General features: G+C 44.3%; 1 protein-coding gene across 2 annotated transcripts in view; it reads left to right on the top strand.

Annotated features, from left to right (window-relative positions):
* Positions 1-16,118, top strand: part of POU6F2 (POU class 6 homeobox 2) — a gene marked incomplete at both ends in the record, with an annotated part of 470,710 nt that extends 454,592 nt beyond the window's left edge. The window contains 3 exons of one of the 2 annotated variants that reach the window (XM_080818777.1): positions 2,975-3,143; positions 11,965-12,133; positions 15,614-16,118. In XM_080818777.1, coding sequence (XP_080674903.1) covers positions 2,975-3,143; positions 11,965-12,133; positions 15,614-16,118 — 843 coding nt within the window. The remainder of the gene's footprint in view (positions 1-2,974; positions 3,144-11,964; positions 12,134-15,613) is intronic. The other variant, XM_080818778.1, reaches the window with a different exon arrangement.
* Positions 16,119-22,555: the final 6,437 nt, after the last annotated feature.

Here is a 22,555-nt window from a genome sequence, read left to right as displayed (position 1 = left end):
AGGCTGCAACCCATTAATTTGCTTCTCTACTGAGTTATATCTGAGGAAGAAAATTTTAATTGATTATTGTCTTACCCAGTTCATTGATGGTACTTTACCACACCCAGGGCCAATAAAATATTGATGGAATGGTAAAATAGAAGGCTATCTCATGATCCAGTGACTCAAAACTGTGACTAGTTTTTGTCAAGTCACAATATTTAGAAGGACAACTCAATAAGTTACAAGAGGTAGACTGACATGCAAATATCCATCACCTTTTATTAAGCAAATTAAAAATAGATTTAATCTTTAATATGTGTCCCTACAGAATAAAATTTACTGGATTCAATTGTTGATTATGTGCTTGGTAGATTGGCTAATTACTTTGGGACATATACTTGATGCATATTAATTTGGGTTCCATGTCAATTATCACTATCTTTTATTCACAATATAGCCTCCATTTAGCACAGTTCAGAAACAGTAAGGACGTGCACTTGAAAGGTAACTTGAAGCAATTCTGAAGGGGGACAAGATGGCATCCGGAAGGAGCCCAGAGCTATGAATGAGAGCCCGGGTTCTAATGTGCTCCAGAGCACTTGATCTGGGACAGTCATTCACTCCTCGTAATCATGCTCGGTGTATCTGCTGCATGGGGATGTCATGTGAACCCGGGGAGCAAAAAAAAGCATTACCACGAGGGACCAGAAGAGGAAAGAGCTCCTTATGTATTTCCAGAGTAGCACCTTACTAACAGCTGTTTGAGACTAAAATGTTAATTGATGGTTAAAAACTCATTAAGGAATTTAAAAGACTGAGAAACCCAAAGCATTGGTAAGGATGGAGAGCAGCTGGAATTTTCGAAAATTTCTTGTGGGAACACAAAATGCTACAACCATAGTGGAAATCAGTCTGTCTGATAGTTTCTTTAAAAAGTTCAACATGCATTTATAGTACGAGGCAAGAATTCCGCAATTCCCCTCCCAGGTATTTACAGAAGAGAAATGAAAACATTGGTATACACAAACATCCGAATGTCGGTATTTACGACCGCTCTGTTCCTGATAGCCCCAAACTGAAAATAACCCATATGTCCATCAACAGGTGAACGGATGAGCAACTTGTGGCATAGATATCTTTATAAATATAGAGATATACACTACAAATATATACTATCTATACTACTCAGCAATAAAAAAACGATGATACTGCTGACACATGCAACAAAATGAATCTTAAAAACAGTATTCAAGCCAAAAAAGCCAGATAAAAGAAGAGTACGCACTGTAAGGTTCCGTTCTTAGAATCATGCCAAACGAGTCCGTTGTGACAGAAAGTCCACTGTCCCAGTGGGGGAAACTGATTCAAAGGGGATGGGGGAACTTTACAGAATGATGGGAAAGACAGTTCTACGTCTTGATTATGATGGTGCTTTCACAGAGTATCTATTCGACAAAACTCTTCAAACTGCATGCTTGAAATGGGTATATTTTATTATGTATAAATGATCTCTTGGTAAATTTGAATGAAAAAATGAACACACACACACACACACACAACACAACACACAGGGAAACAGTGACAAAGGTGCAGTTGGCAGTCCCAGGCTGGCTGTCAGATCCTGAGAAGGTGGTCAGAGATCAGGTGAGGCCATGAACTTTGGTGGGAGGGCCAACCACCATTCAGGGCCTGACCTGATTTTACTCCCCAGCTGACTTCCTTTTGTAGAAACTCTGCTACACCTCTGTGAGTGTGAAGATGGCTACGAAAGCAGTTCGTAAACCAAGGAGGGCCATCTCCAATCACAAAGGACACAATGGCTGAGGCTGATCATGTGCCTGTCCAGGGCCTTGGGCTGCCTGCCCGCTTTGTGTCAACTTCCCGGCCGGCGGGGAAGGGGAGGGCAACACACAGATGGAGAAAGACCCCTCGTGGGCCTTCAAGGGGACCTGGTACTTGCACTTGCTTCCCTTCCCTCCAACCTTCCTCTCCTGAGCTGGGCTTCTCTCACCACCCAGAACAACCAGCCTTTGAGAGCCTCTAAAGGAGTCATGAAGAAATGGACATAAAGTCAGCCTTTCTCAAGGCACACTGAATTTTGAAAATTAGGTTAATTCTTGCTTCTGGCATGATGATTAAGAGCTCGAACCTCCGGGCCAGACTTTTGACATCCAGACATCAGCTCCCCAACACCTACCGGATGAACCCACAAAACCCTTTAACCTCTCAGAGCTTCAGCTTCTTTGTCTGCAGAACAGAGGTCAAAATAACACCACTTCACAGGCCGATATAAGAATTAAATGATCGAGGGTTTCAAAGTCCTTAACATGGAGTAGTGCAGAGTAAGAAAGCGACAACTGGAAGCTACAACTACTGGATGTTTTTGTCCCGGCTGCCCCAAATTATCTCTCCATTTCCTACAGGACGTCAGAGAACGTTCTTCCCCCACTTTACAGTAATCCAGCCAGATTCTTGGATCGGGGGGAACAGACAGTTCCTAGACTCAATTCATACTCAGCCTAAAGGGGAACTTTCCTAAAACTACCAGTTACAGAAGCCAAAACGCTTGGGCGCAGTCACACCCATGAGCCTGAGTTGCGCACTCCAAGTTCATTGCAAACACTGTATTTTATCTGTACCTCCCGGAGAGGCCTGTCAAGTGCGCTATAATTGTATGAACAGGCAGAAAAGAGTCCAGCTACACACTGTGGTCGAGAAAGGTAGAAAATTGGGTGCTCCTGCCAGCCAAGTGGGGAATTAATAATATATTTAGGATTACTAATAAAATGCCTGTCAAGCAAGCAGCAACATATTATATACAAAAAAAAAAAAAAAATTCCTGCCAGTTGGTGTAGAGTTTGCACTGTTCCTGAGAAGTATAATGTTCTTGGAAATACAATGCTTCAACCCCAGATGAAACTTCTACCCTCTGGTGTCTCCCCCGCTGATTTCTCACTCCTGTGTGTATTTTTTACATCCCCCTCCCATGTAGCTCCACCAACCCTCCCAGACGTCAGTGGGTCAAGCAGCCTCCCAAGGCAGCCTTCTGCACCTGGCTCACAGCCAAGCATCCATGTCTCAAAGCCCCGTCCGGCAGGCTTCCTCTTCTTCCTCCTCATCCTCCTCTTCTTCGGCTTTGAGCGTGGGCCAGTTAGTCAGCAGTAAGTATCCTTTCTGGCTCGGTTAAATCATGGTGGCCTTCTTGTTGCCTATCTGCAATGCCTTCCCTTCTCTCTCTCTCTCTCCTCCTCCTCCTCCTCCTCCTCCCTTTCTCTCTCCCCACCGTCCCTCCGTCCCTCCGTCCTTCATTCTCTTGTTCTTTTTCAACATCAAAGAGGAATTTCCTGGCCTTTCTAGGCCAATAGCGGAATAAGGTCTCTGCCCAGGGCCGGATGGCTCCTTAGGGAATCAGGGCCCCAAAGCACGCCCCCTTGATGAGTGTGCTCAGGGGCCGGTCTCTATCTCAAGTGCTTTCTGCCACGCTGAGTCAGTCCTGCCGCTTTCAGAAGGGAGAAGCTGATCAGCTTGCAGGCCATGAGCCGCGGAGCTCAGAACTGAAATAAACCAACAACAGGCACTCAGCCAGCAGGTCAAGCTGCTTTTCTGTGCGTTTGAAGTCCCCTGCCATTCTGTTTGTAGGTGTCAGAGGAAATAAAAGAGAGCGTGCCCGTGGGCGGGTGGGTGTGTGCGCACAACGAGCGGCCTCCAGGGGCACGTGGGGAAGCCGCCTGGGCTGGAACGAGATCGGAAATCTCTGAGCCACCATTCATAAAATAAAATGAGCCTACGGGTCTGCTTCCCTGAGGGGGCCACATATATACATAATTTTGAGAGCTGGTATGCGGCCCCACGTAAAGACAGTGTACGTATCACATGCAGATCGAAAAAGCCGAAGATGACTGGGACGGTGGTCTGCTTCCAGGTTAGTCGTTGACTGTCGGTGCAATTTTTACCCGTGAATAAAATCACAGAATGTGCACTTCGATTATAATGCTCCAGGAACCGAAAATCCAGTAATTACAGGTTTAAAGGGCTAAAGTACTTCATAGACATCTGGGCTGTAAAATAAGGATACAGCTGAGTATCTATGTTGATTAGGTGTCATGAATAACTTGTTATAATGGGAACAGCAGGGATCTTCACATATCTGTAATGCAAAGCAAAACGGAGGATTACCATGCCCACCCCAGGCAAGCAACCCCACCCGCAAAAAAAGAATATATATGTGCGTGCATACATACATGTACATTCAAGTGCATGGATAATTCCAGCAAGAAGGATATGGAAGGGAGAAAAGAATGAGGAATTATGGGAAGATATTAAAATGCCCAAGTGTGTCAACTAGCTTGGAGGCTCCTGACCCCAAAGATGGGTCAACACCAAACACAGTGTCAGGGCGCACACAGAGTGGCCATCAACCAGTTATTATAGGATGTTTGCATATACAACCCCTCTCGTCTGGGCCAGAAACTCTAGTTTTACTGGAACAAAACCACAAATTAACGAAAGTTAATTTAATTATAGCCAGATTTTCCCCGATAAAGACACTCCTCACAGAGGTGTTAGAAAAGGTTTCAATGTCATTCCCATTCAATACTCTGCATAAGTTTCTGCAAAATACTCTAGTTGTAGATAGCAACATGGTCATAAGTGTAGGAGAGGTTGTTAAGCTTTGGTCCTAAAAGAAAAGGAACTGAAATGAAACAGAAAGAACAAATAAGTTAAATATGAAATAAAGGACAAATCACCCCACAATACAGTATTTTGCACAATGTTAAACACTCAGTCCATGTTGGAGATGAATGAGTGGTTGAACACACGGACAGACGGATGGATGATACCAGGCTTTCTCTCATCATTTGTCTCAAACTGGGCAGGAAAGGAGTAGCCTTTTTCAGAAATCCATCACAGAGTGGTGGGACAGATGGAATTTCAACTGCACAGTTGCCAATGGGGCATCTAAGTTCTGGGTGTATAATGAGTGAACCATATTACATATCCTGATATAAGATATAAAGAATGGGGACAGAGACTCCTTTACCATATGCACTTGAGGCAGGAAACCCCAAACTCATATGCAGAGCCTGAATGAGAAACCTTCTCTGGAAGATACAGGAGAGGCTCTAGCAGTCGCATGGGGGGTCAGACTTTACAGAAACCCATTCCTTGCCTTAAAATTGCTGCCAATTTTGGGCATGTCATTTAATTGACTTCTTTCTGTCTCAAACCCCAAGTACACAATGAATGATATACAGAGAATTTCTCTAACGCTGATTCTCCCCAACAAATCTCTGTTTAAGACTTGATTTGTAAAGTAGGGTTTTCAAAGCACTTTCAGTACTCTGCTCATTTTAGTACAGCGAGGTCATAGAAATCCTCTTTTGCAGATCTTGAAACTGACATCGGATAGCTCCATTTTGGCCATCTTCTGTCCGAGGAACCACATTCTGTCTTGGCTGAGAGGTTGTGACACTCTGTGTGACAAATCTAATGGGTGGCAGGGCCAGGATGATAACCCAAAGAGTCTGATTCAATGGGTCATACACACGCCACACAGCACAGCTGCCTTAAAAAATAGGATGTTCACACCTAAATTTTATCCAGTGACATTTGAACGACGATATATATCAGATTACCTAAATAGTCCTCAATAGTTCTTTAAAATCCTGGACCCATGCCTTACAATTAAAGCACAGGCCTTTCCCTGAGATAATATAAAGAGAAAAACTAGACATCGTTCATGTTTTGAAATTGTATTCAAGCATGAAATATCCACCTAAAATTATTTTTGTCTGAGATGAATCTTCACCAAATCTGCAGATTAGATCATGTGGGGAGACCTAACCCCATACTTCAGATGTAGTTGTGATACAGGTTAAATTACAGGTGGGGGAAAGGGTGGTTTCGTTAGAGGCTGTCAACTTAAAAATAAAAACACAGTGCCATATATATGCCGAGCATGGGAATAGAAATTAAGAAAGCAAAAATAAGTAATATGGGCTCTCTGCCCTGGGGGAGGTCATGAACTGGTAACAAAGAAGCACAGTTATAATCAAAAGAAAGAAACGCTATGATCAACACGTGAACAAGGACTATGGCAATACAGTCGATAGTTAACTTGGTTTTAGAGGTTGAAACAGAACAGAAGGACCTCCTAGAATAAATAATTCTTGAGTTGGATGGTTAATCAACAAATCCCTCCAAGAAACCAAGGCCATAGAAGGAACCAGGTCAAATTGAACTTGAACCTGTGGCCAAGACCTTGGTCAATGAACCGCCCCCCCTCCCATCACGGTCAAAGACTGTCATAACGTTGCTCAACTTGCCACTATCCCAGATAAAATGGCACCAAAAGTCACCCTCAAATCTTCCCCACTCCAGGCAAAAGAACCCAGAGTTAATGCCTTAGCAATGATAATGGGAACTTCATATGCAAAGAACATCACATCTTAGCTCAGCATCACCAAAGAAGCACACTCCTTACTCCCCAGAACACCTGCTGTGGGTACCTGTGCTCTGTACCCATACAGCTTACCCTGTGTTAAACCTTGCTTGGTCTCCACAGTCATCAGAGGTAAATATAGTTTCTAAAAGCGGGGCTTTTGGAAAGTCGAACAGAGTCAAACAAATGACTTGACAAATGTCCCAAGTTGGCTCAAGACTTCCACAGCACTGTTTAAAAACAGGTAGATTTCAGGTTGGTTTGTTTGTTTGTTTTTTAATTCCTTGCTGAGTTTGGTTTTGTATTATTTTTCAGCACATACTCTTTAAACCCCTGGCCTGTAAACTTGATTTTTTTTTTTTTTTTAGACAGCAAGGGACCACTGGCTATTACCAGAAAAAAACAAACCATAAAGTGAACATAAAGATGCATGGTGATAGCTTATAACACCCCTGATTCCCATGATCACAACTTCCACCATTTTCCACAATGAAGTCGCCATATTGCAAGTAAACTGTTCTCGCAAATTATATTGCCCATTCTCAGGCGGTTTCTTATTTCTCAGAAATATTTGGTAAATACACCCATTATTTGCTGTGAGAATTGCATAAAAAAGTAGATGGGTGTCTACATAAGTCTATTAATTCATACTTGGCAGCTTCTTTAAAATTGCATATTATTCATAGAAAAATCCCATAAGCAGAGGTTGTTGATGATGTTGAAGGATGATGTTGAAGGATGGTGATGGTTCGACCCACTTAGCAAAGGATGATGTTGAAGGATGGTGATGGTTCGACCCACTTAGCAAACCCTTACACTGATGTCCACGTTAACTGGTAGAAGAAGCTAAATTTTAAAAATTAAACAAAACCAAAAAAAGCATCTGTGCTGGTCCATTCTCGGCCCTCCGGTTGGTATGGACCCAGGGACCATACAACCAGATTCTGCAGAACGGGATTTTTTTCACCCAATTTGCATTTAGTTACCATTTTAAAAAAATGCTTTTCAGCCCTTGCATTCCAGATTTGATTTGGGAAACATCCTGCTTATGAAATCCTTCCAGTTTTCAATGCCAGTTCATTCTAAATCTCGGGCCAGTTAGTCTCTGTATGGGTTGATCTTCTGGCTCCTCTAGCAAGGGTCAGATTTGGGGCAGACTCTGGCAGTCATTGCTGTTGCTTCCTGACCCTATACTTAATCTGTTGGTCTGACTTCATCTGGAGCAAACATCTCGAAAAGGTGTCACTTTCTCCTCAATGCACAGAAGTCCCAGACTGGGTTGCCCTAGTGCTGGATCGATCCGGGAAGGGATCTGAGAGATCTTTCTGAGGCCCCCATCAAGGTGGCCCCAGAATTCTCCTTGAAATTAACCCAATCTCCCCAAGTCAGGAGACTGGGTATGGAAAAACCAGACTGAGCTGTCCCAGGATGGAATGTCAATCTCTGAGCCAGACTGAGGGTTGACGTCGTATCTCAGGGAAGAGGCTCCCAGTACATTTCCCCTCCTCAGACAGAAAAGCATATATCACTTAAGGAAGAGTATTGTTCCAACGGAGGGGGGGGGGGTGGATCCTCAAGAGTTTAAAACAGAAATTTTAGTATTAAAAAAAAGGAAAAGAAAGCATCAATTTTTTTATCAATTCAAAAACATCTTATAAATACCACCTCATGAATTCTCCCAAAGTGTGAAAACAATTCCCATATGTTGTAATCAGGGTAAAACTAATTTTTGCCCATGGGTGGGCCCCTTCTTTGCATGGTGAGGCCTTTGTAGTCTTGGGACTCGTGGAGAAAACTGTAGTAAGACATTTTACCATCTGATTTTATGAGTAAGAAAAATAATATGAAGAAACCTGGGCAGCTCATCTCCAGCATTAACAAGTTACGCAAAGAAGGAGATACTGGCTTCCCTTCCCTGGGCCTTTATCCAACAGATCATCAACCTGTTTAAATTTCACAAGAATTCCTATCCCATCAGCTCTCTGAGTAGAATGAGGAAAAAGACAAGAGGGGAAATGTGTGAGAAGAGGAAGATGGAACTCAGCTTCCTGGTGTGACGCGTGTTCGTCCGGAGCCCCATGGAGGACCCTGGGCTCAGTGGGGCAGGTGCCGACCTCTCTGAGCTTTAGAGTGACAGCTTTGACAATCCGCTCAGTGCAGGGAATAAGAGCCCACAGCTTTTGGTCAACCCTGGTTGTCATCAGTAATCAGGCACATGCATAGATTTTGTTGCTAGTCTCCGGGAACCAGGAAGGAGATATAAGCATGAAAGGCAGCAGGTGAAGGGAAGAAGTAAGAGAGAACGGACTTACATAAAATGCAACCCAAGTCATAAACACGCAGAGACCACAGGGCTGAAGCGGAACACAGTAGTCTCCAAGATCAAAGACCCGCCCCTCACGTGCTGGGTGACTCCACTGACTGCTGTTGATCTAGAGAGGGAGCTAATATAAGGCAATGGGTTTACCTCCCACAAGGACTACTTAGCTTGACCCAGAGAAAAACTCTCCCCCTAACTAGGGACTACACTGGCAACCCCAGTCCAGACGTTTGCCACTTGCCAGAAAAAGAGGAGTTGGGTTCAGGGAACGCAAGGGATGGGGTGTCGGCCCGGGGTCCCCCCTCCCAGCGCCTTTTTGGCTCATCACTCTTTACGCAGGTGGCACAGCAACCTTCCTGTGTCGTGGAACCTGGTGAATAAGGACGGTAAAGAGTGGAGAGAAGACAGCCATTTGCAGAGGGTGACACTCCTAGCCCCGGCCAGGCCAGAAACATAGAGAAGACCCCCATCTGTGGGGTCAAGGGACCCCCTGCTGCATAATCCTATGGGGTACTTGTTCAAAATGCATGTCCTGGGCCCCATCAGGCAACTCCTAGTCCTGCCAAAGGAAGAAGGCACCGTCCTAAAAGCTATAGCATTTATAAGGAAACTCTCCAGTTTCCAATTTTTTACCCTTGATTTTGAACCTCCGCTGCCCACGCTGGTAAGCCTCCCAGGACTCTCAGGCTTCCCTCCCTGCGCCCATCTGTACCAAGTGGCCAGCTTGGTTCCAAACCAGATCTTCGTGACTACTATTTTACCATCACTTTCTTCCCCCACAAGAAGCCCTTTTATGCTTCCTTTAATGCCAGTTGCCCTCCTTCCCCCGCAAAACGTTAATATCACAGATCTACAGCACATCTCTACTGCTTATGTCCCACGGGCCTCTTGGGGGGGCCACAACGCCCCCCATTGGGAATGCACAACCTGAACATAGGGTTCCCAAAATAGGCTGAGCCAAGCAGCGGGTGTAAGGGGGGCCTGCCAAGGAGGACGAGCAGAACGGGCAGCCAGAACCAGTTCAAGCTGACTGATTGTTCCCAAGTAAGTGCCAATGGAGGCCTGGTGCAGCCAAACCTTCTAAACATTTCAAAAGAACATTAAAAAAAAAAAAAATTGAGATGTGTTTCTTGAGAAACCTCCCAATGTTTAAATGTTGGCAATTCCAAAAACCTGTAAGCTCTAGGAAAGCTGAGCTGTATGTGCAAGCTGCTCATTTGCAACTTCTGCTCTAGGAATGTTTAAAGGAAGAAATGAGAGAAGAGGCTCCAGGCTGCTGTGTGCACGGACACGACTTCCCAGAATCCTTAGCAAACCCCTGAAGTTGCTTCCAGGCTGCTGCGCTGGTGGGATTTCAGATCCAGAGGGCAGCCGCTCCCAAGGACAACCCAAACAAGTCTCTCCTTAACCAGGGTTGCCAGCCCTCCTGGGGGGCGGAATTTGGGGGTGGTGGGGAAGCAAGATTTTAATTAATCTTAATCAGTTTTATAGTCACCCTCTGCCCCTGGCCATGGACACAGATTCTCAATGTCCTACAATGAAATAGCCTCCACTCCTAGCACGAGCTCCCCAGTCCAATCTGCCAAAACGCTTGCAGACACCCCCACGGTGCTTTGCTCCTGCCTGTCTGCACGCGGCTCCCACTGGCCAGAATGTGGCCCCTCCATTCTGCGACAGCTGCCCATGGGGCAGGGCCCACGTGAATCCTCCCTCCAGTCATTCCACGCTTCTCTGTAAATGCTGCTGTGGGGGTGACACCATTAGTTCTTGATTTTACTCAGCTTGGTATTTTTCATGGGTGATTCTCATTCATAATATTGAGCCCCAACCCCCTATAGACTGTAAATCCCACAGAAGCAGGGACTGCCTCCCCTATTTCTCCTGCTCCCCCTTAACACTCGGGAGGCTGCCCAGGAGTATTTCTTAAATTCTCACAGACGGGTCTCAGTGGTTGTACCCCTTTTCAATCTTTCCTCAACAAACTTACGATGAATGACGTGCAAAAATTTTACAGGACTTTTTTGAATGTGAAGATAAAGAAGGTACCGTGCAGAAGCGTCTTGCTGATTCCATTTCCCCTGTAATGAGGGGATCTGTACTGGGAAGCTCCAAGCCCCCCACAGATATTAACATGTTTATTTAAAAGTCTTTGAACAATTGGCCCTTGAAATGCAAATGTTTATTTCTCTTCATGATAACCGGAGCCCAGAAGGCGAATCTAGTCCACCAGAGTCCCTAGACAAGTACTTGAATTTACTGAAATTGATGGATTATTGTGCAGAAAGAGGAAGAGAAAAACTTTTCACCGAAGTCCGAGGAATGAGGTGGAGAACAATAGAGTCAGCTCTCAGGGAGAAGGGCTTCGCGCCAGGCAGGAGCGAGCGGCACTTTGAAATCTTCCCCTATCCCCAACCCATGCTGTCTCCAGCTTGGTGTGCGCTTTCATTTATCATTTATCTGGGGATCAGTAGTGGGAAGCTGGGGGGTTCGTTCTCCAGCTGTTGTGTCATTTCCCTTGATAAGTCCTAAATTGACCACGTTATCCGGCACCAAAGGAGCCTTCCTGCAGTAGGCATTTTTTATTATGTGCCCTTTTAGGGGACAAAGACATCGTGTCAGTAAACTGCTACCGGGGGAAAAAAAGACAATATTATCCTCACAGCTTCATAAGCGCTCTCTTCTGAGGGGCTAACGTGAACTAAGAAATTAGACAACATTACCATCTGGTAGCCTGACTGCAGCAGTGATCTGGTGAAGGAAAAAAAAAACAAAAATCTTGTTTTCTTCAAGGGCAATTTTTAGCCCTAAAGAACCTAGTTTAAGACATTTCACATTGAAACCTTTCCATGTTTATGTTTTTGCACCGTAATTGAACCTATCGACAGGCAAAATGGAGTCGCATCCCCTAGCTCGTGCCTTCCCCTGGCTGTTACCCGTTAAGCCCAGGGGAACAGGCTCTCGTATCATGAAAGTGGCGGTGGGTGAACTACCCGTGGTTTTATCTGGGATAGAAACATCCCGAAGGGTGATTTGTGGAGGTGTAACCACTTGAGGATGGGGTCCTGGGTGCCTCAATTGGGAGACAAAGAGAACGTCCTACAGGGTCAGTCTCCCCAGCATCTGCTGTTAAAGAGAGCCGCTTTCTTAGAAACCGTAACAAACAGATAATACTTGGATGTGCGTTGACGTATTGATCCTATTTTTAAAAACATCTCCACAGATCCTCAAACGGCAGCGGGTGAGGTGGATGGGGTTAATCTGGAGGAGATCCGAGAATTTGCCAAAGCTTTTAAAATCCGGCGCCTGTCCCTTGGCCTGACCCAGACTCAGGTGGGACAGGCTCTCAGTGCTACCGAGGGCCCCGCGTACAGCCAGTCGGCCATCTGCAGGTAACCCGTGCCCACGTGCTGTCACCTCTCCTGGCCGGCCTGGGCCTCGTTTGTCCTCATGGCTCAGCTTTTCTTCTTCGGGTGGGCAGAGCTGGAGGGGTAGAGTATGGGGACTAAGTTTGGGGGGTGGGGGGTTGATACGTTGGAATCGGTGACATTGACAGAAACGAAGGTGCTAAAGCAGATTCTGGGGCCTGGCTTGATAACTCCTGTCAACTCACAAAGAAGGCAGTGTCATTGGAAAACCCCCACCCCCCTCGGGCCAGAAGCTTCCTTCTGGACCCACCCTCCTACCCCACTGAGAGCCCCCATCTCCCACCTGCAGATGGGTATCCCGAGCAAACACCGTAAAGCTGCCAGTCCCAACACTCCTCCCATTTCTGCCCAGGGATGGCTATCGGGATTCTTCCAAGGAAATAATACCTTAAAAAGAAAATTAACCCTCTCATGACCGCAAAGGAATGCTTTAACGTTGCCTTCCCAGACATAACTCTAAAAGCCCCCCCTTTTTTTTTTTTCATTCCAAAGAAGCAGCTGCTTTACGTGGCTCAGAAAGGGGTAATGAGAACCTGGCCTACCCTGTGCTCACCCCTCCAAATAAATAAATAAATAAATAAATAAATGACAGAATCCAGCCTTGGTTGTGTTCAAGTTGATCTGGGTCAAGCCGCCAGCAGCAGACCCCGTGCATGCCTATGTGTGTGTGTGTGTGTGTGTGTGTTGCACTAATCCCATGTTTATGCATGAGGTAACAAAGGCACTTCTGTAAGAGCTTTTCCCTCTTGGGCAATGCCTTATGAGTCCTCCTCCATCAGGAAAAGCCAAGAAACCAACTCTAAACTCATTTAAGTGGATTTTGTTCTTGGTGATCCATGAAATGCTGTCTTTTTATCTGCTCTTTATACTTTTAATGTATTCCCCAAAGGACGGAAGTGTACTTTTCCTGCAGTTTAAGACTAAGGTTATAAATAACATCAGTATGGGGTAGTAGCTGGCAGCTCACATTTTGCTCAATGATTTTCCATAAAACCCATTGATTGTTGTTAAATACAAAAAGCGCCATAGGATCCTCTCACTTCTATGGTCTCCCCTACTGTTTTTTCTTATAAGATACCTCCCTGCAGAAAATAACCTTTATTCAGTCTATACAAGGATACTACTGCTGGGAAATTTGTTTCAGGGCTTGTATATGTTATTCCCAACAACAAGGAAAGAAACATCAACACTAACAAGCAGCATCAATGATATGAATACTGTTGCTCCCTGCTGGGAAACATTAATTTCGTTTCATCTTGACAGCCTTGTGATGAAGGCAGCCACAGGTTTTTTAAGTTGTCAATTTGTTATTTTTGCTAAAGTCCTCTTTGGCTTATTTTTAGTCCTAAAATGTGATTTCCTTTTATTGGCTTAAGTGCCATCTAATGTTTTCACCAACACCCATAGAGTGTCTGGGGCATTCCCAATCGAATATGTAGATTTCTAAAATCTTCCCCAAGGGAAGCCAAGAAAGCTATGGCTGAAATGGAGAGAGAGAGACCCTGGGAATTCATATTACAGAATATGCCAGATGCCTTGACTTGACAGCCTCTCTCTAGTTTCTAGTGTTTGGGTGAGCTAGTTTTAGGAGCTAACTACCAAAAGAAAAAAAAAAATGAAAGTCTTGAAAGAGACGGAGATCTGACATTGGAATAATTCACATTTATTGAAGAGGAGTGAAGGAATCTGCATTTCAGCCCGCACACCCAGGTGTCACTTAGGACACTCCTAGACACAGCTCTGACGAGTCCCTCCGTAACAGACACAGAGAAGGAAACACCACCAACACACTGAACATCCCTATTGCAAACTTTGTGCCTCATGCCCTGGCACTGTGAGGTCTATTGTCATGCTGTCCAGAGTTTAAGCTCTGAAGCTTCCACGGTAAAATGTGGTATGTGGCAAGTTACCACGACAGTTAGAGCTTTGTGGCAAGCTCATTAAATGACATGAGATGATTAGTTCATTTTCTGTTGAAAGCAAAATGTACTTTTTCCCCCTTTGATCAGTAGTGGAAGTTGGGTTTTTAGAAAAAAAAAAAATAACCCCTTGAATTCTACAGGGAAGGCAAAGCTATGGAAATCAAATTAAAACTTGATACTCTTTGCACTGCTTATCACAGTATCTAAAATGCAGTGTCAGAAATAAGATTATGGCCGGGAAACGAAGGCTGTCCTTTTGTGTCCTCCTGCAAGCGTCCTTCTGAAGCATACCCTGACTGGCTAGAGCAGGTTCATTTTGGTTCTGGAAGATGTACCGTGCAGTCGGACGGCTGAACGCTTAGAAAGCATGTATCCAAAGGGGATCCAAAAGAGAGGATCTGTGTATCTGAGGTCGTCATACTGGAGGGCCCTGAATTTGGATTTAGAATAAACAAACGAAGGAAGAAAGGCAATTGGCACTTTGGTATATTTCATTGAGCGTGAGGCTGAATTTGATACCAGGATGACCTCTTAAAACACTCCATATAATTTTGTCCCAAGATGCTTCATACTTTTTAAAATCAGTGTAGCAAGGAATTGCTGATGGCGATTGATATATAGAAGACCTCATTTCCAGAAAATGATATCATTGGAGTACAGTTTGCAGATATCACACATTAAACACAGCTTGATGCCCTGGTGCCAAAGTACACCATTACAACGGACAGCGTTTGAAAGGCACGAGGTGGCCTTCGCACATCCGGGGAGGGGGGGTTCGTAGCAATTACAAGGTGTCCAGCTGCTCCCGTCCTCCCAGTAAAGCAGCAACGGGCTGTGTTTTACCTGGAAAGGGGGCAAGTTGTTAACTGACATAGGGTGCAAATTGTTTGTTACCAGAGAGAGCACAGGCGTGGGGCGGGGGGAAGGGAGACACAGACAGAGGGAGAGAGAGATTAAAATGAGACACTAAACAGAGATGAAAAGAGCTGCGTCCCAGTCGTCATCCCTGACTCCGGTAACATACAAGATTTTCATAACCGAGTCCATGGGAGGAGTTTCAGGAAAACTAAACGCAACACACAAAAAAGAATCGTTTTAAATGAAAGAACATGACAGCTGTTGTCTCCGACGCCCCTTCCTGGGGTTCATTTTTGCCTGGAGGCTTCTGACACTGGGGGGAGACCATTGCCAGGCGGTCGGGGTGAAAGCTCAGCTCCCCAGCGCGTGCAGGGAAAAGATGGGCGGGTGGTTTTGGTGTGGGTGCCCGGGGCTCCCGGGTCCTGCCGTCTGCACCCTTCCCCACCCCCTCTGCGTGGCCGTGCGGGGCGGGCTGCATGCGGGGCATGAAGCATGCGTGCGGGCCGGGCGGGGGGCGCTGGCTTGAGCGGGCTGGGGGGCTACCTCGCAGCCGGCTGCTCATCCGGAGGGACTTGGCTCAGGCAGGCAGGCAGGCAGGCAGGCAGGAGGCCCACCCTGGCAGAGGACTCAGTGTAAGACTGTTCTTTCTCAATTCTCCCCCCAGACACACCATCCTGAGAAGCCACTTTTTCCTACCACAGGAAGCCCAAGAGAACACTATAGCTAGCAGTCTGACAGCCAAACTGAACCCTGGCCTTTTGTATCCTGCCAGGTTTGAAAAGCTGGACATCACCCCTAAAAGTGCCCAGAAGATCAAGCCGGTGCTTGAGCGGTGGATGGCTGAGGCTGAGGCCCGCCATCGAGCAGGTATGCAGAACCTGACCGAGTTTATCGGGAGTGAGCCGTCCAAAAAGCGCAAGAGGCGCACCTCCTTCACACCCCAGGCCCTTGAGATCCTCAATGCCCACTTTGAGAAGAACACACACCCCTCGGGGCAGGAAATGACCGAAATTGCCGAGAAGCTGAACTATGACCGGGAAGTAGTTAGAGTTTGGTTCTGCAATAAGAGGCAAGCCCTGAAGAACACGATTAAGCGCTTAAAACAGCACGAGCCGGCCACGGCGGTCCCCCTGGAGCCCTTGACGGACTCTCTGGAGGAAAACTCCTAAACGGACGCCCAGCCCGGAGGCAGAAGCGAAACCGCAGAAACTTCCAGCTCCGCCCTCGGACTCCACAGCTCAGAATTCGTGAGAATAATGATAATTAAGAATAATACGTTGAAAATAAAATCGAAAGAGAGCCCCAGTCATCACCCTTGTAAGTAAAAAGACTAAGAAAACTACCAAGTGGACAGAATGGTTTATACGTGTCCATTGGTTTTCCAAAAAGTTAGAAAAAACAAAAAACAAACAAAAAAAACAAACAAGAAAAAAACAATTTTTGAAAATTTTTAACAAGGCACACACCATACCTGCTGGTGTGTGCGGTAGCATAGTCCCCTGGCCCGCCCGCCTCCCCGAAGCCAATTTTCTAAAGGACTTAAACCAAATAACCACAAACTTTTTTGTGTATATTATGAAAATGTGAACACATTTTAAGGAAAAAGAAAAACAACCAAACCAAAAAAAAAAAAAAAATACAAACAAACGGAAAAAAAAAAAAAAGGAAAGAAAGAAAAAATGGGAAGACCCACCAACCAACAAAAACTTGTATCTGTTCAAAGCAAACACAAGCCTGCCACCTGGAGGAGGAACTCGTTCTTTCAGGTTCCAAGTGCTGATTTCACTCTGAAACCCTATTAACCAAAGTCAGAAACATGGCATTGCGAACGCGATCTCCTTGGTCTACTCTTCTCTGCGTGTAAAGTTGCGTTACGAATTTTTACATTTGTACTTAAAGGAAAATTAAGAAGCCTGATTTCTCCCGTCTTACCCATCTCTGTCCCCACCTGCGGGGTGGGTGCCGTTGTTGAAGCCATTCTCTGAGGCTCACTGTTGGTTTTCATTTGGGGTGGAGGGGTTCTTTTTTCTTTGTCTTGGTTTTGGTTTTTTTGGAGGGGGGGGCGGAGGGAGGGGACGTCCTGGATCGTGTGCCAAAGCATCCATTGCTTTCTTCTCACTATGACTTGTGGGTTTGAGAAAAGAAAATGGAGCTCGCATTTCTCATTCTTCCTCCATATCTCCATCTCCCTCGTGTGCGGCCTCCAGGGTCTGCTAGAGGGCCACAGAGTGGGAACGGTGTCTTTTCCACTCAGATCCCAGTGAAATGCAGGAGAGACTCCGAAATAACTAGGGCTTTGCTCGATGAACTGTCAACACTGGCATAAGCCGTAATTGTACTCACTGTCCACACCAGAGCTTGGGATTTTTCTCAGTCTGTTGGCCACGTACATGGAGAGCTGACCAAAACTAATTTTGTAATATAAACATAAACTGCACATTTGGTTCAATACTTACATCTATGTTATGCTTCTGTGCAAAGCAATTTCTCTCAGAAGTCGGATAGCCAAAGAAATGTCTCAAGATTTCAGTCAAAACACACACATAGCATGCACACACCCATATGTACACACACAAAGATAACAGGCCAAAAAGAAAGGGATGGTAACTGGATCATTAGAGGCCATCATGCATCCTGTAATCGCATCTCTTCTGCTACTCTTGTCATTCCAATAGGGATGGCAGACTTTTTTCAGCGGGGGGAGCCATTGTTTTGGGGATATGTATATAGAGAGAGCCAGAAAGCAGAAAGTTGGAGGACGGATTTAAACAATTAGGCTTGGGGGTTGGGTTCTTGAGGGGAAGAGAAGTTGTAACAGTGAAGTACCTCCACTACAAGGAAAATTCTAGAAGCAGCTTCTCTAACACATCAGAGTAGCCTTCACCATTAGAACTAGGGGATTAGTTCGGGTTTCAAAATAACCGACTCCAAAGGTCTGTGGGCCAAAATCACCCAATAAGCCAGAAGGAGGGGATGAGACGTGAGGATGGCTGGGCAGGTGGCCACGTGGAGCTCACAGCTGCTCTTTCCCGCAGGGCCACGTGCAATGTGTTTAGTCAAAGGGAACCACCGATCCGCCTGCTGTCTAGATGCAAATATTCCCGAGTAATTAGTTACTAATCACGCTCATGTACTCTCTAGAAGTAAACTGTGAAAGAAAAAAAAAAAAACCTCAAGTTGCCCAACTGAATAGAAATGTCCTCTTCTCCCCCCAATGCTCTCCCTCCCCCATGGGAGTGTGAGTTTCTTCTTCTGTGGGCCCCTTTGCTGCCGGTGTCAGTGCGACGGTAGGACTGTCCCCACTCTATCCCCTACCCCGCACTCCGGAGGGTTCCTGTGCCAAGCAGGAGACGACCATCAAGGAAACTCAAAAAGGAATCCTGCAAGTGGAATCATTTGCCTGTAAAGGCATCTCCATTCTGCCAGTCTGAGGCTAACTGGACCACAGCTAACTTGATCTTTGATGCCAACAAGATCATGGTACCCATTTCTCCACCTCCAAAACTACACACAAAGACCGACAACCCAGAAATCCAAAAATGTATCGATTAGACAGATTTTGTATTCTCCTAGGATCTGCTCCAAATTCCATCAAGAAAAGCTCCCCAGGAAGAGAAGTTAACAAGAGGACATATGATGGATGTTAAATGTTTAAACATACGCCAGCAGCAGTTACATAAGGCCTGCTCAGTTCGGAGATCTATAATTGGGAGGGTATAACTAGGACAGTGAAAATATAAAATAAAAGTAATCTTCCAGAGTGGAATAAAAAAGAAATATATTCATCCCACAGTCGTAAAACCATTCATGTGCAGTGATTTTTTTTATAGTTTTATAATTTTGTATTGTTTTATAAATTATTTATAAGGTGTTGTAATGCTTCTTATATTAATTTTTTACAGATGAATTTTTTGCTACAAGGCATAAAAAGGTGCCTGAACAAATTCTTAGGAATATAAATTATACTGTGTGACTTGTAAGTCTTTGGGACCTTACCTACTGCTTAATTTTATTATGACATTTCTTATTTCCACTTGTAAACAACTTTGTCTATGCCAGTAGCTCTTAAGTGTCTTTTACGTTTCCATGAACTGAAGGATAAGGTTGCCACTAACAAAAAAATAAAAGCCACTTCAGGCATACGTGATTGTATTTCAAGCTTCAATATTTTTCTTACGTAGTCTTTAATCATGGGCATCTTCGTTTCCTTCCTTGTTTGATAAAAAAGAGAAAGGACTGATTCAACTTCACCCTTGTTTGTGGGCTTTTTTTTTTTTTTCAACCAAAAACCATTTTGAACAACTGAGAGTTTTAATTGCATTGCAAGGTTTTGGTTTCTATATGTTGTAATCACACACCCGTCACACGCATACACACGCATACACACACACACACACACACACGCGCGCACACGCACACACACACACACACCACAAAAGAGAGAACAAAAAAGCAAAAGGAGCTAGGAAAAAAGAAAACCAAGTAGAGGCGTATCAAAGAACTCAAGCTATAACCAAAAAGAAATTGTAAAATGCCTTTGCTCATCTTCTCTACGCTGGACCAAAGCTCAATGTAGGTATATGCACATTGTACAGATATGGCTTAAATGTTGCTGACAATCTCGCAATACTAAACTGTTCCTATTTTAAGAAAAAAAAAAAAAGAAATACAAACTGTTCATCAATGTTTTACCTCAGCACTCTACTTGTACCCAGTTAATGACCAAGCTTAAAGAAATGGAGAAAAAAGAAATTGATTTTCATTTTAATGTTTGAGTGTAAAATCTGTTCGGATAACATTTTGTAACGAGCTTTTCGTCATGTGGTTTGCTTGTCTTCAACTTGAAATTATGTGAGGCACATTTGTTTTATTTGTTGTTGAGAAAGTGATTTTTTTTTCTTTTTGTCCTATGTGCTGTGATCTAGACTGGTCCCCAGGGTCACTAATGAGGCCCCACAGACAGTTGCCTGCTCCCCCCACATTGGGGAGGGGGCAGCAGGAAGGAGGGCAGGAAAACTGACTGGGTTATTTTGGAAAAAAAAAATCATCATGATGAGAAGTTGACATGATGGACTTGTGACCGAGAAGCCAAACTTGATATTTAAAAGCTCCTTACTTGCTCTGACATTGAAACCAAAGCTAATTTAACTGCACAGGTTGCTTAACGTTTAAAAAAAAAAAAAACTGACAAAACTGTACTTAATCTAGAGCAATATCTGTATGGTCAGTAAAGCTGCACTTTGTGTATTTCTTAACAGCTTCAGATCTGTCACTTTTAATTTGTACCATAAAAAATAAAGAATTGTTTGACATGAGCTTCTAGGCTAAGTGTGTCTTGAACTCAGATATGTCATTTAAATGGTAAGCATGTAAATGAGCGTGTGTTATGGCCCCGGGGGTTCAGGAAAGGCGGGGGCACCAGACAGACTGGTCAACATCATGATTATTTTCACTTTTCAGATAAAATACTAGATAAATTAGGACTCCACCGGTTGTAGGTTACAGAATTCCAACTTGAACTTGAGGAGACAAAAAGAGCCAATGCTGTTCGCACCGACCCGGAAATCCTGCTGGTGACCTCAACCACCGCTGGATACAGTGGTTCCAAGGACGTCACCAGTTTCCCCTGCTCGGCTTCCTTCTCAGATGGAGACCCCCCGATGTGGAGTCTCGTACATGTCTCTAGACAAGGCGCCATGTTGGGGGGTGATGTACGGGAAACAGCCACTCAGGGTCACAGAGCCATCATGAGTGGTTGGGGGATGGGGCCTCATGATGACAACCCCACGGGACCCAGAGGATGGAAAGAGGAAGTCTCCACAAGGACCTGAAGACGGAAGATGTTAAACCATAGCAGGCAGACAGAGCCCACAGCCACCCCAGTCTCCAAGTACTGCAGAGAATTCTGCTGGGAAAGAGCTTTTGCTGCCCCTAAGCAATGCCTGTCGTTGCATGTTCTGGAACATTCAGGCGTTTAGCATATGCTCCTGATTAATTGTAATGCGAGAACGAGAGGTAAGTTAACGTCATTTTATAGTTGACTAGATCAAAAGGAAGATGGGAATATCTTGCTAAAATGCCAGTAAAAATTTTTTTAAATTAGAATCATGATCTGCATACTTTTAGTGACCTTCACAAACATTTCTTAGGCTGCATGGAGATCCATAGATGAACTTCATGTTGTGATTGATAAGAAGTGTTTTAGGACAAGCAGCGGAACCAAAAATTGGAGTGATCATACATTATAAATAGGCAAGGAAAGTGGCCAGGAAGCGCCGAGATGGATTTCTAAGCGGAGCCAAGAGGACACTGACGCTTCTGCCCTCGTGGGTAGAGACAAGATACAGTCCTTGTCGAACTTTCCATTTCAAGTCCTCTAAAAATACACTGGGCAAATGCCATGCCCCTGATTAAACCTATCATTATAAAATACGTTTGATAACATGTCTTTAAAAAGATAACCTTCCAAACTATACCCAAATTAAAAATAAAATAAGTATCTCAAAGAAAGATTTGCACTTTCAGCTTCATTACAGCACCATTCACAGTAGCCAAGATATAAAAATAAACTGTGTTGTCTTTTGTTCATTATACAAATGCTTAATATACTAACGGGACACAGTTTGGAGCACCCGCGTCGCTCAGTCAGTTAAGCAGCCGCCTTCCACTCAGTTCATAATCTCAGGGTCCTGCGATCGAGTACCAAGTCAGGGTCCTTGCTCAGTGGGGACCTGCTTCTCCCTCTCCCTCTGACCCTCCTCCATGCTTATACTCTTTCTCTCTGTCTCAAATAAATAAATAAAAACCTTAAAATGAATAAATAAATAAATAAATAATAAAAGGACACAGTTATTTCAACTGTCACAATAAAAAATCAAATAGTTTCCACCACCCAACACCAGTACCTTCAGCAAAACTGGGTTCTACTGTCATGCTGACTGGAAGAGAAACAGTGACATAATTGTCTCCATTCTAACAAGGACATAATAATACAATATTTGGACAACAACCACTGATATAAGTATAATTACTTTGTAACTATATATCTGAATCATGGTACCAATATTCTTTACCCATTAGAATTCATGGAACAGGGCACCTGGGTGGCTCAGTTGGTTAAGCACCCAACTCTTGATTTCAGCTCAGGTCATGAACACAGTCATGAGATCCACTGCCACATCTGGCTCTGTGCTTAGCAGGGAATCTGAGATACTCTCTCTCCCCTCCACTTGTCCCTTCCCCTCCATTCTCTCTCTCTTCCTCAAATAAATAAATAAATCTTAAAAAAAAAAGTCATGTAACAAAATACAATAAAATAGACAAAAAATAGTTCAAAATAAAAGAAAAAATAAAGATACCCATCACTTAAATTCAATCATTTCATATTCCACAAATATGTCCTAAACACTTCATATGTGCCAGAAACTTTTTGTTGTGAAAACTCAGAAATGAAAATGAATCCTTGCCTTCAAGAAACTCATAGTTATAATGCAAAAAACAGAAACTGGAATCGTCCCATGTTTCTTGTAATATTTCAAAAATAAAATAAATTTCAGAATTAAAATTATAAAACATAGTTCTGATGCTGACTTTGAAACAGTAAATG

The sequence above is a fragment of the Martes martes genome, assembly GCF_963455335.1.
Source record: "Martes martes genome assembly, chromosome: 11".
In the NCBI taxonomy this organism is placed as follows: domain Eukaryota; kingdom Metazoa; phylum Chordata; class Mammalia; order Carnivora; family Mustelidae; genus Martes; species Martes martes.
Note: the sequence above shows the minus strand (reverse complement) of the source record. Positions and strands in the feature narration are given on the sequence as shown.